The following is a 26,484-nucleotide window of genomic DNA, read 5'->3' as shown; positions in this document are numbered from 1 at the left end:
CTGGGAGGGACACACATACATGAGAAAAGGTTAACACTAAGAGTAGGTCTTTATTAAATAATGGAGTAATGGAGATTGCAGCCTGGAATTGATTTTTAACTCAATGTAACCTTTGACCTAAGTTATTATTAGTTCACATGACAAAAATGTCCATATCCTTTAATTATTATGCTTACAGTTGATCTACAAGTTATGCCGTGTTTGTGTGACAGATGCATGTCCAACTGTTACCACCCACAATTATCTAGAAAACTACGGTCTACTGACCACCTCCCGTATACAGGTGGAGATTGAATGGAGAGGTGACGTGCCTCCATCATGTCTGCAGCTTTTCCATTCATTTTTAAGGGAGTAATAGTAACAGCCTAGCACCACACCAATCATTTTTCAGTTGAATGTATCATCAGTCCACAAATAATTCCAAATTATTATTCTTGAAAAACTGGTAGTCTTTAAAACCACCAATGTAATAATACTTAAAGGGAACCTGTCACCTGAATTTGGCGGGACTAGTTTTGGGTCATATGGGCGGGGTTTTCGGGTGTTTGATTCACCCTTTCCTTACCTGCTGGCTGCATGCTGGCTGCAATATTGGATTGAAGTTCATTCTCTGTCCTCCATAGTACATGCCTGCACAAGGCAAGATTGCTTTGCGCAGGCGTGTACTATGGAGGACAGAGAATGAACTTCAATCCAATATTGCAGCCAGCATGCAGCCAGCGGGTAAGGAAAGGGTGAATCAAACCCCCGAAAACCCCTCCCATATGACCCAAAACCAGTCCCGCCAAATTCAGGTGACAGAGTCCCTTTAAAAGGGGTATTCCCACCTTCAAGATCCTATGCCAATATGTAGTAGGTGTAATAATAATATTAGCAAATACCTCCAATTGGAAATGTAGTATTGTTCTTCTGATAAGCTACTTCGCTTGCCCCATGTGCAGGGCTTTGTAGCAGCCTAAATATCCATGGTTACAACCACTAACAACTAACTAACAACTGTTGCAAGATGACTGGTTGTAACCATGGATACTTAAGCTACTGCAATGCCCTGTACATGGGGTAAGCAACATAGCTTGTCAGAACTATAGTATATTTCTAATTAGAGATATTTGCTATTATTATTATACCTACTACATATTGGGAAAGGATCTCGGAAATGGGACAAATCGATCTCTTTTGTAAATTCTCCTCAACGATCAACCAAAGCAATTCACACTGTTACTACACTTGGATATAATAGCTTCAGACTGGATATTTTCAAAGATGAAGTCATTATTTCTCAGCCTTTGTTGGTTACATTTAACCAGACATCATAGGTCAAGATCATTCGTTCAGATTTGTAAACCAAAATCAGAGGAAAAGTATAATAGAAACACCGCTTCTGTATTTATCACCCACTCCTAGTTTTGGCTTACAAATACTAATGTAAAATACTGACCAAATACTGAATGTGTGCATGTGGCCTTAAGAATACTGGAGCACATGTGTCATGTTATGGTAAATTAGATTAAGGGTGATTTCACAGACACCCGTTCAGTGTCCCCTTTGGGGCTTACATCCAAACCCTCCGTAATAGACTGCTTCTAAGTGTCTGTCTCCAGTAGGCATATGAGCCAGAAAATGATGCATGTCAGAGCGCACATTCACTCTGTCAGCCCCATTATATTCTATGGCCCCTTCAGTGCATAGGCCAGTATCCTGTTCTGTGGGGGGTGGTTGGGACATATGCTTCAACGGGGCCACTGAACGAGTGCCTGAATGCAGTGTGAAAGCTATCTTATTCTCTCTGGACCACCAGCAAGTATAACAACATTCTTCACATTTTTCATCCAAACCACCACTTGTGTACCATTAAAACAACCCATGCGGCTCATTTGGAACCTGCGGAGGGGAGACTGCTCAGATTTTCTCAAATAGAAGATGAACAAAATAGTAATATTTTACTGATTCTGCAACATTAATAACAAACAGAACTCCAACAAGAATTACGCACCACTAAAGTAGAAGATAAAAATATATACTTCCTGTTCCATGGTGTGTGCCAATACTTTGGGCTCTATATAAAGATGATCATTTGACACACTTTGGTAGCAAGTGGACTATATTATAATAATAATAATAATCTTTATTTTTATATAGCGCTAACATATTCCGCAGCGCTTTACATTTTTTCACACAGTATCATCACTGTCCCCGATGGGGCTCACAATCTAAATATTATATTACATACACCTGTTGGTGCCTGCTCTCCCTGTGTTTTTCCACATTTTGGCTCTATCCCTGTCACATCCCCTGTATCTTTTATATATTTATGTGTAATAAAAGTATATATTTTTATCTTCTACTTTGGTGGTGCGTAATTCTTGTTGGAGTTCTGTTGCTTATTGCACCGTATCCTATTTGTACTCTGTTTTCCACATTTATATTCTATCTATATGTGGATGTTGGCCTTTTCGTATAGGCTTTAGCATTAATAACAAGTAAACAAGAGAGGAATAAACCAGGCAAACATGACTTCCACCAAATATCTTGCATAGGATGAATTGGGTGTGTGAAAAAACACTAGAGAATTTTTCAAGTCAGCAAATTGTAAATTTTGCTTATGGGCATTGTTGTATATTTATAACCCCTCTGAAACAGCCCCAGGCTAAACAATATGCTTACAAAGACAAAGACTACTGTAAGTTACAAAATATAGTCTCATCTTCTAAAGACAGCCATTCTTCTCCATTGTTTTTTCCCTACCAGTTCCAACAAAAACAAGTTGTGTTGTCAATCAGTGTGAAACACATGAATAAAATATTATGTCATGTTTGCAAATGCATAACAACAAATAGCTGTTGTAAGTTTCCTCACTTGAGACATATTCCATGAGACATTACGGTGATGATGTCTTCTGGCTGAGATAATATGTCAATCAGCAGAAGATGTCTTCCGTGCAGTGTCACAGCTGTACGACATGCTGTATGCATATAAAATGATTTTTGTGGGAATATTTCTACAGCATACACTACTCAAACCGTTTGTGGCAAAATTCTAACACTTTATACTCTTGGAAATGTTATATTATTTGGGATCTTACAACTTTCACATAAAATCATATTACATATACTCCAAGTTTTATCTTAACATGACGATAATTGAATCCTTCAAAATGGTTAAACCATAAAGTGTATTTGGAGCATACATGAAATGAGACACATAAATCTCCATGGCTGCCTTTCCTTCATTTTTTAAAATAATTACGGTAGTTATTCCCATTTAATTAGAAATGTTGTTTTAAATTCTGATTTCATTGATATGTAAAATATCCTTGGTTGGTTTATAAGCCAATGAACTTGTTCTTTTTCTGTCTAACAGGTTTCGGACCGATGTGACTATGTCTTCGTAAATGGAAAGGAAATGAAAGGAAAGGTTAATGCCGTTGTGAATTTCTCCTATCAACATTTCAAGCCCTCACTAGAAATGACAGTGTGGGTTCCACGGCTTCCTCTGCTGATAGATGTGTCTGACACTGAATTAAATCAGATCAAAGGTTGGAGGGTTCCCATAATGGGAAATAAGCGGTATGTGCAGAATAATTGTTCTTAATGTCAGATTGCACAAGTCATTGACCTGTGAAATCAATGGTTTCTGGTGTTCAACATAAACATGAATGGAGCCTGCTAAATGGGTCTTTAGTATTGATTGTGTCACCTAAGGATTAATAGCATCCTAACCTTTCACTGATCATATGTAAGAACATCTTCTGTTGTACTATACATGGTTGTAATATAATTCTCATGTGACCAAACTGGCTGAGAAAAAGTCAAAAGCATGGTCATCTAATTAGTGATCAGATTAAAACTATAGTCTTGTGTTCTTCTCACCTAGACTAGTGACATGATAATTATTTTACAGCCATATGCAGTATGAGAGAAGATGTTCTTACATTTGTCTGTAGCCAGCCTAAAATCTCTGACAACAGACCATAATCTTATAATCAGCCCTGCACATCGCCCCTGGGGACAATAGTGTCCCATTTGTCAACAATCGCTGTTATTGGCTGATCAATTCTGAACAGCCAAGCACATCGATGTTACAATGATTTAAAAAAAAAACAACCTGTGATTGTTGCCGTCTGACACAGTACCAATCATGGCAGTCAAAATGGGGTGACATGATCGGGTCGTCACCTCTACTCATTAAGCCCTTTGGCGGTGATTGGATGAACAATAATTACCGACTAATCAGTGCCAAAGGGGTTAATCTAAAATAGCAATTCCTCACTCCAAATGTCACCTTTTACCTCAAAGTTGGTGACCAGAATGATCCTCCTGCAATCTGTATCCTCCAGTGCCTCCTACGCTCTGTGCCTGCTGGAGTCTCCTTGCTGCTGTGTGACTTGATCTGCGATCACAGCAGACAGTGGCGTATCCGGGGGGGGGCAGCCGGGGCATGTGCCCCGGGTGCAGCCAACAGGGGGGTGCCTGCAGGCCGCCTGATGCAGCGGTCCAAACAGGAGGCTCCCCGTCGGCGGAATTCTGCTGTCCCCACACTAAGATTCTTCCGTTCTCTGAGTCGGCTGTCAAATTGACAGCCGGCTCAGAGAAAGTGCTGCTTGTCGGCTCCCAAGGATGTACTTGTGACTTCAGACACTAGTACGCTTGATCTATGCCCAGACTGCTGCCGGCACTTCCGCATCAGTGAAGCCCCAGCAGCGTGCACAGGTCACATGATCACGCTGCTGATGTCACTCGCCGGCTCTTCACAGGAAGCCTTGCGGTTTGTGGTAAGTGCTCCAGACAGCTGGTAATGGAGGCTGGAGCTGAAGACACCGAACTGCCAGAAGGAGAGATGCGGGCTGTGCTGTATACTACTGTGTGGGCGGTGCTGCATACTACTATGCGGGCTGTGCTATATACTACTATGTGGGCAGTGCTGTATACTACTATGTGGGCTGTGCTGTATACTGCTATGTGGGCTGTGCTGTTTACTACTGTGTGGGCGGTGCTATATACTACTATGTGGGCTGTGCTGTATACTACTATGCGGGCTGTGCTATATACTACTGTGTGGGCTGTGCTGTATACTACTATGTGGGCTGTGCTATATACTACTATGCGGGCTGTGCTATATACTACTATGTGGGCAGTGCTGTATACTACTGTGTGGGCTGTGCTGTATACTGCTATGTGGGCTGTGCTGTATACTACTGTGTGGGCAGTGCTATATACTACTTTGTGGGCTGTGCTGTATACTACTATGTGGGTTGTGCTATATACTACTATGCGGGCAATGCTGCATACTACTCTGTAGGCTGTGCTGTATACTACTGTGTGGGCGGTGCTATATACTACTTTGTGGGCTGTGCTTTATACTACTATGTGGGTTGTGCTATATACTACTATACGGGCTGTGCTATATACTACTTTGTGGGCAGTGCTATATACTACTGTGTGGGCTGTGCTGTATACTACTATGTAGGTTGTGCTATATACTACTATGCGGGCTGTGCTATATACTACTATGTGGGCAGTGCTGTAGACTACTGTGTGGGCTGTGCTGTATACTACTGTGTGGGCTGTGCTGTATATTACTATGTGGGCAGTGCTGTATACTACTATGTGGGCTGTGCCGTATACTACTGTGTGGGCTGTGCGGTATACTACTATGTGGGCAGTGCTGTATACTACTATGTGGGCTGTGCTGTATACTACTGTGTGGGCTGGGCTGTATACTGCTATGTGGGCAGTGCTGTATACTACTATGTGGGCTGTGCTGTATACTGCTATGTGGGCTGTGCTGTATACTGCTATGTGGGCGGTGCTGCATACTACTGTGTGGGCTGTGCTGTATACTACTATGTGGGCAGTGCTGTATACTCCTATGTGGGCTGTGCTGTATACTACTGTGTGGGCGGTTCTGTATACTACTATGCGGGCTGTGCTATATACTACTAACCGAGCAGTGCTGTATAACACTATGTGGGCAGTGCTGTATACTATTGTGTTCCTCAGATTTCTCCACCACATGCAACTGCATCCAGGAAGGGAGTGGATGGGGTTAGAAATCAGGACATCATGGGGGCAGAAATCTGAGGACATTATGGGGGCAGAAATCTGAGGACTTTATAGGGGGCAGAAATCTGAGGGGGGGTGCCAAACTGATCCTTTGTTCCGAGTGCAGGAAGAGCTAGATACACCTCTGACAGCAGAATATGTTCCCCAATCCCAGTTCCAGTCCCCCCAATGTATTTTTTGCACACTTTTTTGCATGCGCATCATCCTGCGCTGAACATTTGTGCTCTTTCCATGGCCGCAGTGCTCTGATTAATATTGCTACTGATAAAAGCCTGAGCCTAGGGACTTTTTACTTTTTTAGTAGCTAGTTAGAGTATCAGACGTTGCAGTATAAGGCCGGCGTCACACTTGCGAGTTTTACGGACGTAAGAGCGCAGAATCTACGTCCGTAAAACTCGCAAAAAATACGGCACAATTATTCTCTATGCCCCTGCTCCTATTTGCCGTATTTTACTGATCAGTATTATACGGCTTTCTACGGCCGTACAAAATCGCAGCATGCTGCGTTTGTCACCGTACTGCGCAAGAAATACGCCAATGAAAGTCTATGGAAGCGTGAAAAATACGGATTACACACGGACAAGCAGTGTGACTTGCGAGAAATACGCAGCGCTGTTAGAGAGAAAAGCCGGCAATTCAGTGCGGTGTACAGTAAAATCACACTGACAGCTTACAGTCCAATAGGTAGAATAAATGTGTACACATAGAATAGGTATATATATATATATATATATATATGTCAGTGAGACACATATATGTATATATATTAATATTTATTCCAGCGCTATACAGCTTGAAAGCCGGTAATTCAATTACCGGCTTTTTCTTTCTCCTTCCTAAAACCCGACATGATTTGAGACATGGTTTACATACAGTAAACCATGTCTTCTCTCCATTTTTTTTGCAGATTCCACACTACTAATGTCAGTAGTGTGTATCTGCAAAATTTGGCCGTTCTAGCTCTTAAAATAAAGGGTTAAATGGCGGAAAAAATTGGCGTGGGCTCCCGCGCAATTTTCACCGCCAGAGTAGTAAAGCCAGTGACTGAGGGCAGATATTAATAGCCTGGAGAGGGTCCACGGTTATTGGCCCCCCCTGGCTAAAAATATCTGCCCCCAGCCACCCCAGATGTGCCTTTTCTATTTGAGCAGTTGTAAAACCGCTGCGGAATCCGCACAAAGAAGTGACATGCTGCGGAATGTAAACCGCTGCGTTTCCGTGCAGTTTTTCCGCAGCATGGGCACAGCAATTTTTGTTTCCCGTAGGTTTACATTGAACTGTAAACTCATGGGAAACTGCTGCGGATCCGCAGCGTTTTCCGCAGCGTGTACACATACCTTTAGAATTAGGCTATGTGCACACGGTGCGGATTTGGCTGCGGATCCGCAGCAGTGTTCAATCAGGTTTACAGTACCATGTAAACATATGAAAAACCAAATCCGCTGTGCCCATGGTGCGGAAAATACCGCGCGGAAACGCTGAGTTGTATTTTCCGCAGCATGTCAATTCTTTGTGCGGATTCCGCAGCGTTTTACACCTGTTCCTCAATAGGAATCCGCAGGTGAAATCCGCACAAAAAACACTGGAAATCCGTGGAAAATCCGCAGGTAAAACGCAGTGCCTTTTACCCGCGGATTTTTCAAAAATGGTGCGAAAATATCTCACACGAATCCGCAACGTGGGCACATAGCCTTAGGGTTAGGGTTGGAATTAGGGTTGTGGTTATGGTTAGGGGTGTGTTGCGGTTAGGGTTGTGTTTAGGGTTATGGCTACAGTTGGGATTAGGGCTAGGGGTGTGTTGGGGTTAGTGTTGGAGGTAGAATTGAGGGGTTACCACTGTTTAGGCACATCAGGGGTCTCCAAACGCAACATGGCGCCACCATTGATTCCAGCCAATCTCGTATTCAAAAAGTCAAATGGTGCTCCCTCACTTCCGAGCCCTGACGTGTGCCCAAACAGTGGTTTACCCCCACATATGGGGTACCAGCATACTCAGGACAAACTGCGCAACAATTACTGGGGTCCAATTTCTCCTGTTACCCTTGTGAATCTAAAAAAATGCTTGCTAAACATAATTTTTGAGGAAAGAAAAATGATTTTTTATTTTCACGGCTCTGCGTTGTAAACGTCTGTGAAGCACTTGGGGGTTCAAAGTGCTCACCACATATCTAGATAAGTTCCTTGGGGGGTCTAATTTCTAAAATGGGGTCACTTGTGGGGGTTTCTACTGTTTAGGCACACCAGGGGCTCTGCAAACGCAACGTGACACCCGCAGACCATTCCATCAAAGTCTGCATTTCAAAAGTCACTACTTCCCTTCTGAGCCCCGACGTGTGCCCAAACAGTGGTTTACCCCCACTCATGGGGTATCAGCGTACTCAGGAGAAACTGGACAACAACTTTTGGGGTCCAATTTCTCCTGTAACCCTTGGGAAAATAAAAAATTCTGGGCTAAATAATTATTTTTGAGGAAAGAAAACGTATTTATTATTTTCGCGGCTCTGCATTATAAACTTCTATGAAGCACTTGGGGGTTCAAAGTGCTCACCACACATCTAGATAAGTTCCTTTCGGGGTCTAGTTTCCAAAATGGGGTCACTTGTGGGGGGTTTCTACTGTTTAGGCACATCAGGGGCTCTGCAAACGCAACGTGACGCCCGCAGAGCATTCCATCAAAGTCTGCATTTCAAAACGTCACTACTTCAATTCCAAGCCCCGGCATGTGCCCAAAAAGTAGTTTACCCCCACATATGGGGTATCACCGTACTCAGGAGAAACTGGACAACAAATATTGGGGTCAAATTTCTCCTGTTATCCTTGGGAAAATTAAAAAATTCTGGGCTAAATAATTATTTTTGAGGAAAGAAAACGTATTTATTATTTTCACGGCTCTGCATTATAAACTTCTATGATGCGCTTGGGGGTTCAAAGTGCTCACCACACATCTAGATAAGTTCCTTTCGGGGTCTAGTTTCCAAAATGCGGTCACTTGTGGGGGGTTTCTACTGTTAAGCCACATCAGGGGCTCTGCAAACGCAACGTGACGCCCACAGAGCATTCCACCAAAGTCTGCATTTCAAAACGTCACTACTTCACTTCCGAGCCTCGGCATGTGCCCAAACAGTGGTTTACCCCCACATATGGGGTATCAGCGTACTCAGGAGAAACTGGACAACAACTTTTGGGGTCCAATTACTTCTGTAACCCTTGGGAAAATAAAAAATTCTGGGCTAAATAATTATTTTTGAGGAAAGAAAACGTATTTATTATTTTCACGGCTCTGCATTATAAACCTCTATGAAGCACTTGGGGGTTCAAAGTGGTCACCACACATCTAGATAAGTTCCTTTGGGGGTCTAGTTTCCAAAATGGGGTCACTTGTGGGGGGTTTCTACTGTTTAGCCACATCAGGGGCTCTGCAAACGCAACGTGACGCCCACAGAGCATTCCATCAAAGTCTGCATTTCAAAACGTCACTACTTCACTTCCGAGCCCCGGCATGTGCCCAAACAGTGATTTACCCCCACATATGGGGTATCATCGTACTCAGGAGAAACTGGACAACAACTTTTGGGGTCAAATTTCTCCTGTTACCCTTGGGAAAATAAAAAATTGCAGGCTAAAAGATCATTTTTGAGAAAATAATTTTTTTTTTTTTTCATGGCTCTGCGTTATAAACTTCTGTGAAGCACTTGGGGGTTCAAAGTCCTCACCACACATCTAGATTAGTTCCTTTGGGGGTCTAGTTTCCAAAATGGTGTCATTTCTGGGGGATCTCCAATGTTTAGGCACACAGGGGCTCTCCAAACGTTACATGGTGTCCGCTAATGATTGGAGCTAATTTTCCATTTAAAAAGCCAAATGGCGTGCCATCCCTTCCGAGCCCTGCCATGCGCCCAAACAGTGGTTTACCCCCACATATGGGGTATCTGCGTACTCAGGACAAACAGGACAACAATATTTGGGGTCCAATTTCTCCTATTATCCTTGGCAAAATAGGAAATTCCAGGCTAAAAAATCATTTTTGAGGAAAGAAAAATTATTTTTTATTTTCATGGCTCTGCGTTATAAACTTCTGTGAAGCACCTGGGGGTTTAAAGTTCTCAATATGCATCTAGATAAGTTCCTTGGGGGGTCTAGTTTCCGAAATGGGGTCACTTGTGGGGGAGCTCCAATGTTTAGGCACACAGGGGCTCTCCAAACGCGACATGGTGTCCGCTAACAATTGGAGCTAATTTTCCATTCAAAAAGTCAAATGGAGCGCCTTCCCTTCCGAGCCCTGCCGAGTGCCCAAACAGTGGTTTACCCCCACATATGAGGTATCGACGTACTCGGGAGAAATTGCCCAACAAATTTTATGATCCATTTTACCCTACTGCCCATGTGAAAATGAAAAAATTGAGGCGAAAAGAATTTTTTTGTGAAAAAAAAGTACTTTTTCATTTTTACAGATCAATTTGTGAAGCACCTGAGGGTTTAAAGTGCTCACTAGGCATCTAAATAAGTTCCTTGGGGGGTCTAGTTTCCAAAATGGGGTCACTTGTGGGGGAGCGCCAATGTTTAGGCACACAGGAGCTCTCCAAACGCGACATGGTGTCCGCTAACGATGGAAATAATTTTTCATTCAAAAAGTCAAATGGTGCTCCTTCCCTTCCGAGCCTTACCATGTGCCCAAACAGTGGTTTACCCCCACATGTGAGGTATTGGTGTACTCAGGAGAAATTGCCCAACACATTTTAGGATCCATTTTATCCTGTTGCCCATGTGAAAATGAAAAAATTGAGGCTAAAAGAATTTTTTTGTGAAAAAAAAGTACTTTTTCATTTTTACGGATTAATTTGTGAAGCACCTGGGGGTTCAAAGTGCTCACTATGCATCTAGATAAGTTCCTTCGGGCGTCTAGTTTCCAAAATGGGGTCACTTGTGGGGGAGCTCCAATTTTTAGGCACACGGGGGCTCTCCAAACGTGACATGGTGTCCGCTAAAGAGTGGAGCCAATTTTTGATTCAAAAAGTCAAATGACGCTCCTTCCCTTCCAAGCCCTGCCGTGCGCCCAAACAGTGGTTTACCCCCACATATGAGGTATCAGCGTACTCAGGACAAATTGGACAACAACTTTCGTGGTTCAGTTTCTCCTTTTACCATTGGGAAAATAAAAAAATTGTTGCTAAAAGATAATTTTTGTGACTAAAAAGTTAAATGTTCATTTTTTCCTTCCATGTTGCTTCTGCTGCTGTGAAGCACCTGAAGGGTTAATAAACTTCTTGAATGTGGTTTTGAGTACCTTGAGGGGTGCAGGTTTTAGAATGGTGTCACTTTTGGGTATTTTCAGCCATATAGACCCCTCAAACTGACTTCAAATGTGAGGTGGTCCCTAAAAAAAATGGTTTTGTAAATTTCGTTGTAAAAATGACAAATCGCTGGTCAAATTTTAACCCTTATAACTTCCTAACAAAAAAAAATTTTGTTTCCAAAATTGTGCTGATGTAAAGTAAACATGTGGGAAATGTTATTTATTAACTATCTTGTGTCACATATCTCTCTGGTTTAACAGAATAAAAATTCAAAATGTGAAAATTGCGAAATTTTCAAAATTTTCGCCAAATTTCCGTTTTTATCACAAATAAACGCAGAATTTATTGACCTAAATTTACCACTAACATGAAGCCCAATATGTCACGAAAAAAACAATCTCAGAACCGCTAGGATCCGTTGAAGCGTTCCTGAGTTATTACCTCATAAAGGGACACTGGTCAGAATTGCAAAAAACGGCAAGGTCTTTAAGGTCAAAATAGGCTGGGTCATGAAGGGGTTAAAAAGGAATGGCAGTGACTGTCCCTCTATACTTTGTTCCCAGCCTGCCCTTCACAAACATGTTCCGTAACAAATCAGGGGTGCACTGTTCAACACAATCAGTGGCAGGGTGCACATAAATAGAGATGAGCCAACCTTTCAAGGTTCAGTTAGGTTCGGATTCGCTGAACGGACCGCCGTTGACAGAAGCAGTCAGCCAGGAGCCACGCTTGAGTTATCAGGGTCTAGGCCAGCATTTACAACTTTAAATTGAAGTTTCAATTAATACGAGAGGGGTGAGGGACCGGTGTAAGCCTGCTGAGCTGGGAGAACGAATACCTCATGCAACATTCAAATGTTTTAAAAATTTAAGGATAGTAACACAGCTAGTCGACTGAAAGTAATTGAAGGCCTACCGGTCTGGGAAGCCTACTGCTACAGGCAACAAACATGATCAAGACCCAACTTGGAGAAAAAACATTTCCCCAAATTATTGACACACACCACTAAAGTGACATCAATTTCTCAGAGTAGAAATATTATAATTGCACATTTTTTGAAAACTACAGTCTACTTGACTCCCTATCTTTGACAGCAGCACATTGGTATTATTATTATTTATTCCTATAGCGCCATTTATGTGAAGAGGGTATACGTAATAAAAACAAGTACAATAATCTTAAGCAATACAAGTCACCTACTGCTGCTGGGGGAGTGAGGACCCTGCCCGTGAGGAATCACAGTCTACAAAGTATGGGTGAGAATACAATAGGGGAGAGTAGAGCTGTTAGCGGTATGGTGGAGCGATAGTTAGTTTAGGTTGTAGGCTAGTTATAAGAGGTATTTCTTCAGGTTCCTTTGAAGGTTCCCATGGTAGGCAAGAGTATGATATGTTGAGGGACACAGTTTCAGAGTAGAGGGGATCTACACAAGAAATCTATTAATTGAGGGAAGAGGAAATAAAAGAGGAGTATAGATGGAGATCTTGTGATGATCAGTGGTTGTGTGCAGGTAAGTACTAGGCGACTAAGTCACAGATGTATGGAGGAGACAGGTTATGGATCGCTTTTTATACCAAACTTATGGTTCAGAACCGGAGTCTCTGGCAATTGGGAGCAGGTGCAGAGATTGACAGAGGGGAGAAGCAGGGTGAAAGGTGGATTAGTTAGGCAGCAGAGTTTAGGATAGATTGGATGGGTAAAATTGTGTTACAAGGGAGGTCACAGAGCAGGAGGTTGCAGTAGTAGAGGCAGGAGATGATGAAGACATGCACTAGTGTTTTGCAGAATCGACAACAGTTGCTAGTAACAAGTTGAAGTGGTGGGTCAGTATTGGGATGAAGGTGAGATGGGATTGGGTCGAGTTCACAGGTGGTGAGACGTGATAGAGAGTAAAGAGGAAAGCTAATCTTCCGTGATGATGAAGTTGGTTTTGGAGGGGAAGAGTTGAGTAGTTATGAGGAGGGGCTATGGGGACTTTAGGCAAAAGCTTTACCTTATTTTCTGCTTAAAGAATGAGGCAAAATCTTCAGCTGAGATGAGTGGATAGGGAGGGTGAGCTGGGGGCATGAGGAGAGAATTTAAAGTACTGAATGGCTGTTTAGTGTTGGGAGAAAGGGATGATATGAGAGATGAGAAGTTGTTTTTCTGCAGTGACAATTTGAACAGCATTTTGGCAACTTCTGTTACTGTATGGATTACTCAACTCCCTTTCTTTGGCTGCCATACATGGGTATGCTTTGTTGATCAGGGACACAATGTGCTTCATAATAATAACCAAAAAATAATATATACATGGTATAAATAGTGTATATAACCATAGGACTGAAAAAACCCTTTTAAAATGTAACTTATAATAAATATTGAGTAAAAAATACCCATATAAGCGGGTCGGGGATGGGCGGCAGTATTAGGATGAGTACATCCTCTTTTTTGACCATCTTTTTCATGTTTATGATTTGAGAGGTGCTGATGTGTATGGCATATTGACGCTTGATTTTGTCTAAGTATAATATGTTGCCTGCACAGGTGTATACCCCAGCTTTTTTCAGTTATTATACTGTATTAACTATTAAGCGTATACTATAAGTGTCTTGTATTGTGTTAAAAACAGGTTCATTATTGCCATATATCGCAATTATCTATCTTGTCTCTGAACATCTGAACATTAGACACTTTGTGCACCTCTCTTATTAGAAGGGTAACTGTTTATATGACCCCTTCTTGTGGAAACTATTCCACATTAGACCTTTTAAGCTATTTCTTTGCACCTTATAAGTATTTGTGCACTTTATGTTAAGTTATGGTGTGGTGGTAGTTTCATTTTGTTAAGATCCTGTAGGGTCACAAGGGAGAGCCGTCGACGAGTGGGGGCGCCACATCGATTTTAGGGTGCCAACCTCCGCTGTGAGGTAGGGTGAGTTAGGGAAAGATCACGCCCCCCCCACCGTTTAGTCTCTATCCTTTCATATATTATTTGTGTTAAGATAGATTAAGGTGTTACTGTCTCCCGACCCGCTTATATGGGTATTTTTTACTCAATATTTATTAAAAGTTACATTTTAAAAGGGTTTTTTCAGTCCTATGGTTATATACACAATGTGCTGCAGTGGATGGTCATCTCTGCATCAAGTGACCTCTCCTCCTCTTTCTCCACCTTAACATCACACACCGTACAGTCCTCATAAGTGGCACCCCAATTACCCTTGTTCTCCCCTCATCACAAATTTCCAAACACCCAACTGACTGTGGGGAACCACATATAAGTGAGTCTTCAGAGCTGTTTGCACATGCTATTCCATGGGCATCACAGTTCTGCTTTAAAAATTCAGACTCAAGAGAAGGAAAGCATCTGCACTGATGGGCAAAAGTTTTAGCAGTTGGATCCAGGGCTTCCCATACAGTGAGTAATGCAACCACGATAAGCACTGCATCCTCAGTCACAACTCTGGCTGTGGAAAGCAGCGGGCACGGGTCTGAAGTTTGCAGGGGTTGCAATGGTTGGCTAGCATGGCCCTTTTTTTAGACAACAAAGTATGACAACTCACGTTATGTGGCAACTTTGTAAAAAAACTGCTGAGTAGAGGATAAAAATCCAATAATTTGCCTATTACATGCATGAACTACAACACACGTGATCAACATAAGTCAGTCTGGGAAACTCACTGCTGTAAAATGCAGACTAGTGGGCCTCGCCAACAACCTTCTGGCCCATTAACCACATCTGATGCTTCTTTCTCCTCTGTCAGAGTGGCAACTGTTCTCGCTCAGTTCTCTCCATCTGCAAAACCTCCACTTCTTTACTCACTACAGTTGTGGTGAGTAAGAGCCCATCAGTTGTTATGGAAGTTGACATGACTGCTGTTTTGACCAATCTCAGACATTGAGCACATCACATCTTTCTCAATCAATCATAACATCCATGCTTGCACCTCACTCCATGTTAGGGTTGGCGGAACGCACCAAATATATATATTTATTAGTAGTAGTAGTAGGTACATTCGCAACCCAGGATCCACCGTGCAGGAAAGAACCTGCTGCTAAGTATGGCGGTACAATATAGTACTATAAACAAACTCTTTAGCTCACAGAGGAACACAGCTACTTAGTAGTGCAGTTAGTGGTCATGCAGTCAATTGCAAACACGCAGCTCCTCTCTGGTCGAGCCGGAATTCTAATGGCTATACGCCAGCCCTGAATCCACTCACATGAAACTCCTCGGCGGCCGGGTCCCTGAATACACACACACGAAACTCCTCGCCGGAGGTGCCAGCATTCTAGGGGCTTATTTCAGCCGGGTCCCTGACTGCATACAAACGCGACCACACTGGCGCTGAGCTCATACATAAATTGACACTAGCGCATGGCCGTGCAGTCATGCGAACCTTTTATAGCTGCAGCATGTACAGGACCTTCCAAGAAGGACCAATGGAAGGCTGCCACAGAACTTGATCAAGTACAGGGCCTTCCTGGAGTACCAATGGAAGTCGCTGCAGTACCTGAGCATGTGACCCTAGACCTCCACTGAGAGATCTTACCCTGGGCATGCTGTTATGTTTGCTAATGACAGGTGTTATGAAGGCAATCCAGAAACACAGTGTGCTTAGCGATCAGAGCGCACACAGTGATCTGACAAATACCCAAAAATACAAGAACGAGCTCTGAGACGTGGAAACTCTGTAGACTGCACACCTGATCCTATCCTAAACACAACTAAAAGCGGCTGTGGATTGCGCCTAACAACTACCTAGGCAACTCGGCACAGCCTAAGAAACTAGCTAGCCTGAAGATAGAAAAATAGGCCTGACTTGCCCCAGAGAAATTCCCCAAAGGAAAAGGCAGCCCCCCACATATAATGACTGTGAGTAAGATGAAAAGACAAACGTAGGGATGAAATAGATTCAGCAAAGTGGGGCCCGATATTCTAGGACAGAGCGAGGACAGTAAAGCGAACTTTGCAGTCTACAAAAAAACCCTAAAGCAAAACCACGCAAAGGGGGCAAAAAAAACCCACCGTGCCGAACTAACGGCACGGCGGTACACCCTTTGCGTCTCAGAGCTTCCAGCAAAACAAAAGACAAGCTGGACAGAAAAAAAGCAACAAAAAAGCAAAAAGCACTTAGCTATACAGAGCAGCAGGTCACAGGAACAATCAGGAGAAGCTCAGATCCAACACTGAAACATTGACAAGGAGCAAGGATAGCAGCATCAGGCGGAGTTAAGTAATGAAGCAGTTAACGAGCTCACCAGAACACCTGAGGGAGGAAGCTCAGAAGCTGCAGTACCACTTGTGACCACAGGAGTGAATTCAGCCACAGAATTCACAACAGTACCCCCCCTTGAGGAGGGGTCACCGAACCCTCACCAGAGCCCCCAGGCCGACCAGGATGAGCCGCATGAAAGGCACGAACAAGATCGGAAGCATGAACATCAGAGGCAAAAACCCAGGAATTATCTTCCTGAGCATAACCCTTCCATTTAACCAGATACTGGAGTTTCCGTCTAGAAACACGAGAATCCAAAATCTTCTCCACAATATACTCCAATTCCCCCTCCACCAAAACCGGGGCAGGAGGCTCAACAGATGGAACCATAGGTGCCACGTATCTCCGCAACAACGACCTATGGAATACATTATGTATGGAAAAGGAGTCTGGGAGGGTCAAACGAAAAGACACAGGATTGAGAACCTCAGAAATCCTATACGGACCAATAAAACGAGGTTTAAATTTAGGAGAGGAAACCTTCATAGGAATATGACGAGAAGATAACCAAACCAGATCCCCAACACGAATCGGGGACCCACACGGCGTCTGCGATTAGCGAAAAGTTGAGCTTTCTCCTGGGACAAGATCAAATTGTCCACTACCTGAGTCCAGATCTGCTGCAACCTATCCACCACAGAATCCACACCAGGACAGTCCGAAGACTCAACCTGTCCTGAAGAGAAACGAGGATGGAACCCAGAATTGCAAAAAAATGGAGAAACCAAGGTAGCCGAGCTGGCCCGATTATTAAGGGTGAACTCAGCCAACGGCAAAAAGGACACCCAATCATCCTGGTCTGCAGAAACAAAACATCTCAGATATGTTTCCAAGGTCTGATTGGTTCGTTCGGTCTGGCCATTAGTCTGAGGATGGAAAGCCGAGGAAAAGGATAGGTCAATGCCCATCCTACCACAAAAGGCTCGCCAAAACCTTGAAACAAACTGGGAACCTCTGTCAGAAACAATATTCTCAGGAATGCCATGCAACCGAACCACATGCTGAAAGAACAAAAGTACCAAATCAGAGGAGGAAGGCAATTTAGCCAAGGGCACCAGATGGACCATTTTAGAAAAGCGATCACAGACCACCCAAATGACTGACATCTTTTGAGAAACGGGAAGGTCAGAAATGAAATCCATCGAAATATGTGTCCAAGGCCTCTTTGGGACCGGCAAGGGCAAAAGCAACCCACTGGCACGAGAACAGCAGGGCTTAGCCCTAGCACAAATCCCACAGGACTGCACAAAAGTACGTACATCCCGTGACAGAGATGGCCACCAGAAGGATCTAGCCACTAACTCTCTGGTACCAAAGATTCCAGGATGACCAGCCAACACCGAACAATGAAGTTCAGAGATAAGTTTATTAGTCCACCTATCAGGGACGAACAGTTTCTCTGCTGGACAACGATCAGGTTTATTCGCCTGAAATTTTTGCAGCACCCGCCGCAAATCAGGGGAGATGGCAGACACAATGACTCCTTCCTTGAGGATACCCGCTGGCTCAGATAAACCCGGAGAGTCGGGCACAAAACTCCTAGACAGAGCATCCGCCTTCACATTTTTAGAGCCCGGAAGGTACGAAATCACAAAGTCGAAGCGGGCAAAAAATAACGACCAACGGGCCTGTCTAGGATTCAAGCGCTTGGCAGACTCAAGATAAGTCAAGTTCTTATGATCAGTCAATACCACCACGCGATGCTTAGCTCCTTCAAGCCAATGACGCCACTCCTCGAATGCCCACTTCATGGCCAGCAACTCTCGATTGCCCACATCATAATTACGCTCAGCGGGCGAAAACTTCCTGGAAAAGAAAGCACATGGTTTCATCACTGAGCAATCAGAACCTCTCTGTGACAAAACCGCCCCTGCTCCAATCTCAGAAGCATCAACCTCGACCTGGAACGGAAGAGAAACATCTGGCTGACACAACACAGGGGCAGAACAAAAACGACGCTTCAACTCCTGAAAAGCTTCCACAGCAGCAGAAGACCAATTAACCAAATCAGCACCCTTCTTGGTCAAATCGGTCAATGGTTTGGCAATGCTAGAAAAATTACAGATGAAGCGACGATAAAAATTAGCAAAGCCCAGGAACTTTTGCAGACTTTTCAGAGATGTCGGCTGAATCCAATCCTGGATGGCTTGGACCTTAACTGGATCCATCTCGATAGTAGAAGGGGTAAAGATGAACCCCAAAAATGAAACTTTCTGCACACCGAAGAGACACTTTGATCCCTTCACAAACAAAGAGTTAGCACGCAGGACCTGAAAAACTATTCTGACCTGCTTCACATGAGACTCCCAATCATCTGAGAAGATCAAAATGTCATCCAAGTAAACAATCAGGAATTTATCCAGATACTCACGGAAGATGTCATGCATAAAAGACTGAAACACAGATGGAGCATTGGCAAGTCCGAACGGCATCACTAGATACTCAAAATGACCCTCGGGCGTATTGAATGCAGTTTTCCATTCATCTCCTTGCCTGATTCTCACCAGATTATACGCACCACGAAGATCTATCTTAGTGAACCAACTAGCCCCCTTAATCCGAGCAAACAAGTCAGATAACAATGGCAAGGGATACTGAAATTTAACAGTGATCTTATTAAGAAGGCGGTAATCAATACACGGTCTCAGCGAACCATCCTTCTTGGCTACAAAGAAGAACCCTGCTCCCAGTGGTGATGACGATGGGCGAATATGTCCCTTCTCCAGGGATTCCTTCACATAACTGCGCATAGCGGCGTGTTCGGGCACGGATAAATTAAATAATCGACCTTTAGGGAATTTACTACCAGGAATCAAATTGATAGCACAATCACAATCCCTATGCGGAGGTAGAGCATCGGACCTGGGCTCTTCAAATACATCCTGATAATCAGACAAGAACTCTGGGACCTCAGAAGGGGTGGATGACGAAATCGACAAAAATGGAACATCACCATGTACCCCCTGACAACCCCAGCTGGATACCGACATGGAATTCCAATCCAATACTGGATTATGGGTTTGTAGCCATGGCAACCTCAACACGACCACATCATGCAGATTATGCAACACCAGAAAGTGAATAACTTCCTGATGTGCAGGAGCCATGCACATGGTCAGCTGGGCCCAGTATTGAGGTTTATTCTTGGCCAAAGGTGTAGCATCAATTCCTCTCAATGGAATAGGACACCGCAAAGGCTCCAAGAAAAACCCACAACGTTTAGCATAATCCAAATCCATCAGATTCAGGGCAGCGCCCGAATCCACAAACGCCATGACAGAAAACGACGACAAAGAGCATATCAAGGTAATGGACAGAAGGAATTTGGACTGTACAGTACCAATGACGGCAGACCTAGCGGACCGCTTAGTGCGCTTAGGACAATCAGAAATAGCATGAGTGGAATCACCACAGTAGAAACACAGACCATTCAGACGTCTGTATTCCTGCCGTTCAACTCTAGTCATAGTCCTATCGCACTGCATAGGCTCAGGTTTAACCTCAGGCAGTACCGCCAAATGGTGCACAGATTTACGCTCGCGCAAGCGTCGACCGATCTGAATGGCCAAAGACAAAGACTCATTCAAACCAGCAGGCATAGGAAATCCCACCATGACATCCTTAAGAGCCTCAGAGAGACCCTTTCTGAACAAAGCTGCCAGCGCAGATTCATTCCACTGAGTGAGTACTGACCATTTCCTAAATTTCTGACAATATACTTCTATATCATCCTGACCCTGGCACAAAGCCAGCAAATTTTTCTCAGCCTGATCCACTGAATTAGGCTCATCGTACAGCAATCCGAGCGCCAGGAAAAACGCAACGACACTACTCAATGCAGGGTCTCCTGGCGCAAGAGAAAATGCCCAGTCTTGAGGGTCGCCGCGCAAAAAAGAAATAATAATCAAAACCTGTTGAATAGGATTACCAGAAGAATGAGGTTTCAAGGCCAGAAATAGCTTACAATTATTTTTGAAACTTAGAAACTTAGTTCTATCTCCAAAAAACAAATCAGGAATAGGAATTCTTGGTTCTAACATAGATTTCTGATCAATAGTGTCTTGAATTTTTTGTACATTTATAACGAGATTATCCATTGAAGAGCACAGACCCTGAATATCCATGTCCACACCTGTGTCCAGAATCACCCAAATGTCTAGGGGAAAAAAAAAAGTGAACACAGAGCAGAAAAAAAAAAAAAAAAAAATGATGTCAGAACTTTTTCTTTCCCTCTATTGAGAATCATTAGTTAGGCTCCTTGTACTGTTATGTTTGCTAATGACAGGTGTTATGAAGGCAATCCAGAAACACAGTGTGCTTAGCGATCAGAGCGCACACAGTGATCTGACAAATACCCAAAAATACAAGAACGAGCTCTGAGACGTGGAAACTCTGTAGACTGCACACCTGATCCTATCCTAAACACAACTAAAAGCGGCTGTGGATTGCGCCTAACAACTACCTAGGCAACTCGGCACAGCCTAAGAAACTAGCTAGCCTGAAGATAGAAAAATAGGCCTGACTTGCCCCAGAGAAATTCCCCAAAGGAAAAGGCAGCCCCCCACATATAATGACTGTGAGTAAGATGAAAAGACAAAACGTAGGGATGAAATAGATTCAGCAAAGTGGGGCCCGATATTCTAGGACAGAGCGAGGACAGTAAAGCGAACTTTGCAGTCTACAAAAAAACCCTAAAGCAAAACAACGCAAAGGGGGCAAAAAAAACCCACCGTGCCGAACTAACGGCACAGCGGTACACCCTTTGCGTCTCAGAGCTTCCAGCAAAACAAAAGACAAGCTGGACAGAAAAAAAGCAACAAAAAAGCAAAAAGCACTTAGCTATACAGAGCAGCAGGTCACAGGAACAATCAGGAGAAGCTCAGATCCAACACTGGAACATTGACAAGGAGCAAGGATAGCAGCATCAGGCGGAGTTAAGTAATGAAGCAGTTAACGAGCTCACCAGAACACCTGAGGGAGGAAGCTCAGAAGCTGCAGTACCACTTGTGACCACAGGAGTGAATTCAGCCACAGAATTCACAACAGCATGCTCAGTGTGTGCAAAGCTGGACTTAGTCCCAGAAAAGCCTGCTTGCTGCAGACCAGTGCAGGGTACAATAGCAGAGCCTGGAGAAGCATCAGTAACTCTTTGCACAGTATCAGATCCAATGAAATGCTGGGACCGACGTCTCCGCTGAGCAGGCTCCACTGCGGTCGATGTAGAATGGGAGACCGCAGCAGACATGGTTCAAGATTCCCCCTGTGCAGCGGTGGGAACTTGACTCCCAACATTACCCCCCTCCTAGGGCCCCCCTCCTTGAGCCTCGCTATGCTCAATAGCTGCGATGAGCAGCGGAGCCTGAATGTGCTCCACAGGTTCCCAGGTTCTGTCTTCTGGGCCATGATCCTTCCAGTCCACCAGATAAAATTTCTTGCCATGTACCACCTTGCAGCCTACGATAGCATTCACCTCAAACTCATCCGTGGATGAACCCGACGACCCGGCAGATGACTCAGAAAACCAGGACAAATGGACGGGCTTAAAGAGAGAGACGTGGAAGGTGTCGGTGTGTTATGATTAGGTAATTCAGTACCACAATGGACATAGAAGTCAGAGCACATACAGTGACCTGACAATAACCCAAAAACATAAAACGAGCTCTGAGACGTGGGAACTCTGCTGACCGCAATCCCTAATCCTCTCCAACCACACTAAAGGCAGCCGTGGATTGCGCCTAACGCTCCCTATGCAACTCGGCACAGCCTGAGAAACTAGCTAGCCTGAAGATAGAAAATAAGCCTACCTTGCCTCAGAGAAATACCACAAAGGAAAAGGCAGCCCCCCACATATAATGACTGTGAGTTAAGATGAAAAGACAAACGTAGAGATGAAATAGATTTAGCAAAGTGAGGCCCGACTTTCTGAACAGAGCGAGGATAGGAAAGATAACTTTGCGGTCAACACAAAACCCTACAAACAACCACGCAAAGTGGGCAAAAAGACCCTCCGTACCGACTAACGGCACGGAGGTACACCCTCTGCGTCCCAGAGCTTCCAGCAAGCAAGAAAAACCAAATAAGCAAGCTGGACAGAAAAAACAGAAAACAAAAATAACACAAGCGAAACATAGCTATGCAGAGCAGCAGGCCACAGGAACGATCCAGGAGGAAGCAAGTCCAATACTAGAACAGTGACTGGAGGCCAGGATCAAAGCACCAGGTGGAGTTAAATAGAGCAGCACCTAACGACTTCACCACATCACCTGAGGAAGGAAACTCAGAAGCCGCAGTACCACTCTCCTCCACCAACGGAAGCTCACAGACAGAATCAGCCGAAGTACCACTTGTGACCACAGGAGGGAGCTCTGCCACAGAATTCACAACAGTACCCCCCCCTTGAGGAGGGGTCACCGAACCCTCACCAGAGCCCCCAGGACGACCAGGATGAGCATATGAAAGGCACGAACAAGATCGGGAGCATGGACATCAGAGGCAAAGACCCAAGAATTATCTTCCTGAGCATAACCCTTCCACTTAACCAGATACTGGAGTTTCCGTCTAGAAACACGAGAATCCAAAATCTTCTCCACAATATACTCCAACTCCCCCTCCACCAAAACCGGGGCAGGAGGATCAACAGATGGAACCATAGGTGCCACGTATCTCCGCAACAATGACCTATGGAATACGTTATGGATGGAAAAAGAATCTGGAAGGGTCAAATGAAAAGACACAGGATTAAGAACCTCAGAAATCCTATATGGACCAATGAAACGAGGCTTAAATTTAGGAGAGGAAACCTTCATAGGAATATGACGAGATGACAACCAAACCAAATCCCCAACACGAAGTCGGGGACCCACACAGCGTCTGCGATTAGCAAAACGTTGAGCCTTCTCCTGGGACAAGGTCAAATTGTCCACTACATGAGTCCAGATCTGCTGCAACCTGTCCACCACAGTATCCACACCAGGACAGTCCGAAGACTCAACCTGCCCTGAAGAGAAACGAGGATGGAACCCAGAGTTGCAGAAAAACGGCGAAACCAAGGTAGCCGAGCTGGCCCGATTATTAAGGGCGAACTCAGCCAAAGGCAAAAAGGACACCCAGTCATCCTGATCAGCAAAAACAAAGCATCTCAGATATGTTTCCAAGGTCTGATTGGTTTGTTCGGTCTGGCCATTAGTCTGAGGATGGAAAGCCGAGGAAAAAGACAAGTCAATGCCCATCCTAGCACAAAAGGCTCGCCAAAACCTCGAAACAAACTGGGAACCTCTGTCAGAAACGATATTCTCTGGAATGCCATGCAAACGAATGACATGCTGGAAGAACAATGGCACCAAATCAGAGGAGGAAGGAAATTTAGACAAGGGTACCAAATGGACCATCTTAGAGAAGCGATCACAAACCACCCAAATGACTGACATTTTTTGAGAGACGGGAAGATCTGAAATAAAATCCATAGAGATATGTGTCCAAGGCCTCTTCGGGACCGGCAAGGGCAAAAGCAACCCACTGGCACGAGAACAGCAGGGCTTAGCCCGAGCACAAATCCCACAGGACTGCACAAAAGAACGCACATCCCGTGACAGAGATGGCCACCAAAAGGATCTAGCCACTAACTCTCTGGTACCAAAGATTCCAGGATGACCAGCCAACACCGAACAATGAACCTCAGAGATAACTCTATTCGTCCACCTATCAGGGACAAACAGTTTCTCCGCTGGGCAACGATCAGGTTTATTAGCCTGAAATTTTTGCAGCACCCGCCGCAAATCAGGGGAGATGGCAGACACAATTACTCCCTCTTTGAGAATACCCGCCGGCTCAGATAAACCCGGAGAGTCGGGCACAAAACTCCTAGACAGGGCATCCGCCTTCACATTTTTAGAGCCCGGAAGGTACGAAACCACAAAGTCAAAACGGGAGAAAAACAGCGACCAGTGAGCCTGTCTAGGATTCAACCGTTTGGCAGACTCGAGATAAGTCAAGTTCTTATGATCAGTCAAGACCACCACGCGATGCTTAGCTCCTTCAAGCCAATGACGCCACTCCTCGAATGCCCACTTAATGGCCAGCAATTCTCGATTGCCAACATCATAATTTCGCTCAGCAGGCGAAAAGTTCCTGGAAAAGAAGGCGCATGGTTTCATCACCGAGCAATCAGAACTTCTCTGCGACAAAACAGCCCCCGCTCCAATTTCAGAAGCATCAACCTCGACCTGGAACGGAAGCGAAACATCTGGCTGACACAACACAGGGGCAGAAGAAAAACGACGCTTCAACTCTTGAAAAGCTTCCACAGCAGCAGAAGACCAATTGACCACATCAGCACCCTTCTTGGTCAAATCGGTCAATGGTTTAGCAATACTAGAAAAATTGCAGATGAAGCGACGATAAAAATTAGCAAAGCCCAGGAACTTTTGCAAACTCTTCAGAGATGTCGGCTGAGTCCAATCATGGATGGCCTGGACCTTAACAGGATCCATCTCGATAGTAGAAGGGGAAAAAATGAACCCCAAAAATGAAACCTTCTGAACACCAAAGAGACACTTTGATCCCTTCACAAACAAAGAATTAGCACGCAGGACCTGGAACACCATTCTGACCTGCTTCACATGAGACTCCCAATCATCCGAGAAGACCAAAATATCATCCAAGTATACAATCAGGAATTTATCCAGGTACTCTCGGAAGATGTCATGCATAAAGGACTGAAACACTGATGGAGCATTGGCAAGTCCGAATGGCATAACTAGGTATTCAAAATGGCCCTCGGGCGTATTAAATGCAGTTTTCCATTCATCGCCTCGCTTAATACGCACAAGATTATACGCACCACGAAGATCTATCTTGGTGAACCAACTAGCCCCCTTAATCCGAGCAAACAAATCAGATAACAGAGGCAAGGGGTACTGAAATTTAACCGTGATCTTATTTAGAAGGCGGTAATCTATACAAGGTCTCAGCGAACCATCCTTCTTGGCCACAAAAAAGAACCCCGCTCCCAATGGCGACGATGACGGACGAATATGCCCCTTCTCCAGGGACTCCTTCATGTAACTCCGCATAGCAGGGTGCTTAGGTACAGATAAATTAAACAGTCGACCTTTTGGAAATTTACTACCAGGAATCAAATCGATAGCACAATCACAATCCCTATGCGGAGGTAGGGCATCGGACTTGGGCTCATCAAATACATCCCGGTAATCAGACAAGAACTCTGGGACCTCAGAAGGGGTGGATGATGAATTAGACAGGAATGGGACATCACCATGTACCCCCTGACAACCCCAGCTGGACACAGACATGGATTTCCAATCTAATACTGGATTATGGACCTGTAGCCATGGCAACCCCAACACGACCACATCATGCAGATTATGCAACACCAGAAAGCGAATATCCTCCTGATGTGCAGGAGCCATGCACATGGTCAGCTGGGTCCAGTACTGAGGCTTATTCTTGGCCAAAGGCGTAACATCAATTCCTCTCAATGGAATAAGACACTGCAAGGGCTCCAAGACAAACCCACAACGCCTGGCATACTCCAAGTCCATCAAATTCAGAGCAGCGCCTGAATCCACAAATGCCATGACAGAATAAGATGACAAAGAGCAGATCAAAGTAACGGACAAAAGAAATTTTGACTGTACTGTACCAATGGTGGCAGACCTAGCAAACCGCTTAGTGCGTTTAGGACAATCGGAGATAGCATGAGTGGAATCACCACAGTAGAAACATAGCCGATTCTGATGTCTGTGTTCTTGCCGTTCAACTCTGGTCAAAGTCCTATCGCACTGCATAGGCTCAGGTTTATGCTCAGATAATACCGCCAAATGGTGCACAGATTTACGCTCACGCAAG

General features: G+C 44.4%; 1 protein-coding gene across 1 annotated transcript in view; it reads left to right on the top strand.

The window, feature by feature from the left end:
• Positions 1–26,484, top strand: part of LOC138668730 (transmembrane protein 132D-like) — a 1,836,494-nt gene that overhangs the window by 1,766,248 nt on the left and 43,762 nt on the right. Inside the window, exon 6 of the mRNA XM_069756046.1 lies at positions 3,361–3,566. Coding sequence (XP_069612147.1) covers positions 3,361–3,566 — 206 coding nt within the window. The remainder of the gene's footprint in view (positions 1–3,360; positions 3,567–26,484) is intronic.

Source organism: Ranitomeya imitator, chromosome 1, assembly GCF_032444005.1.
Source record: "Ranitomeya imitator isolate aRanImi1 chromosome 1, aRanImi1.pri, whole genome shotgun sequence".
Classification (NCBI taxonomy): Eukaryota; Metazoa; Chordata; class Amphibia; order Anura; family Dendrobatidae; genus Ranitomeya; species Ranitomeya imitator.
This window is presented reverse-complemented; position numbering and strand designations above follow the sequence as displayed.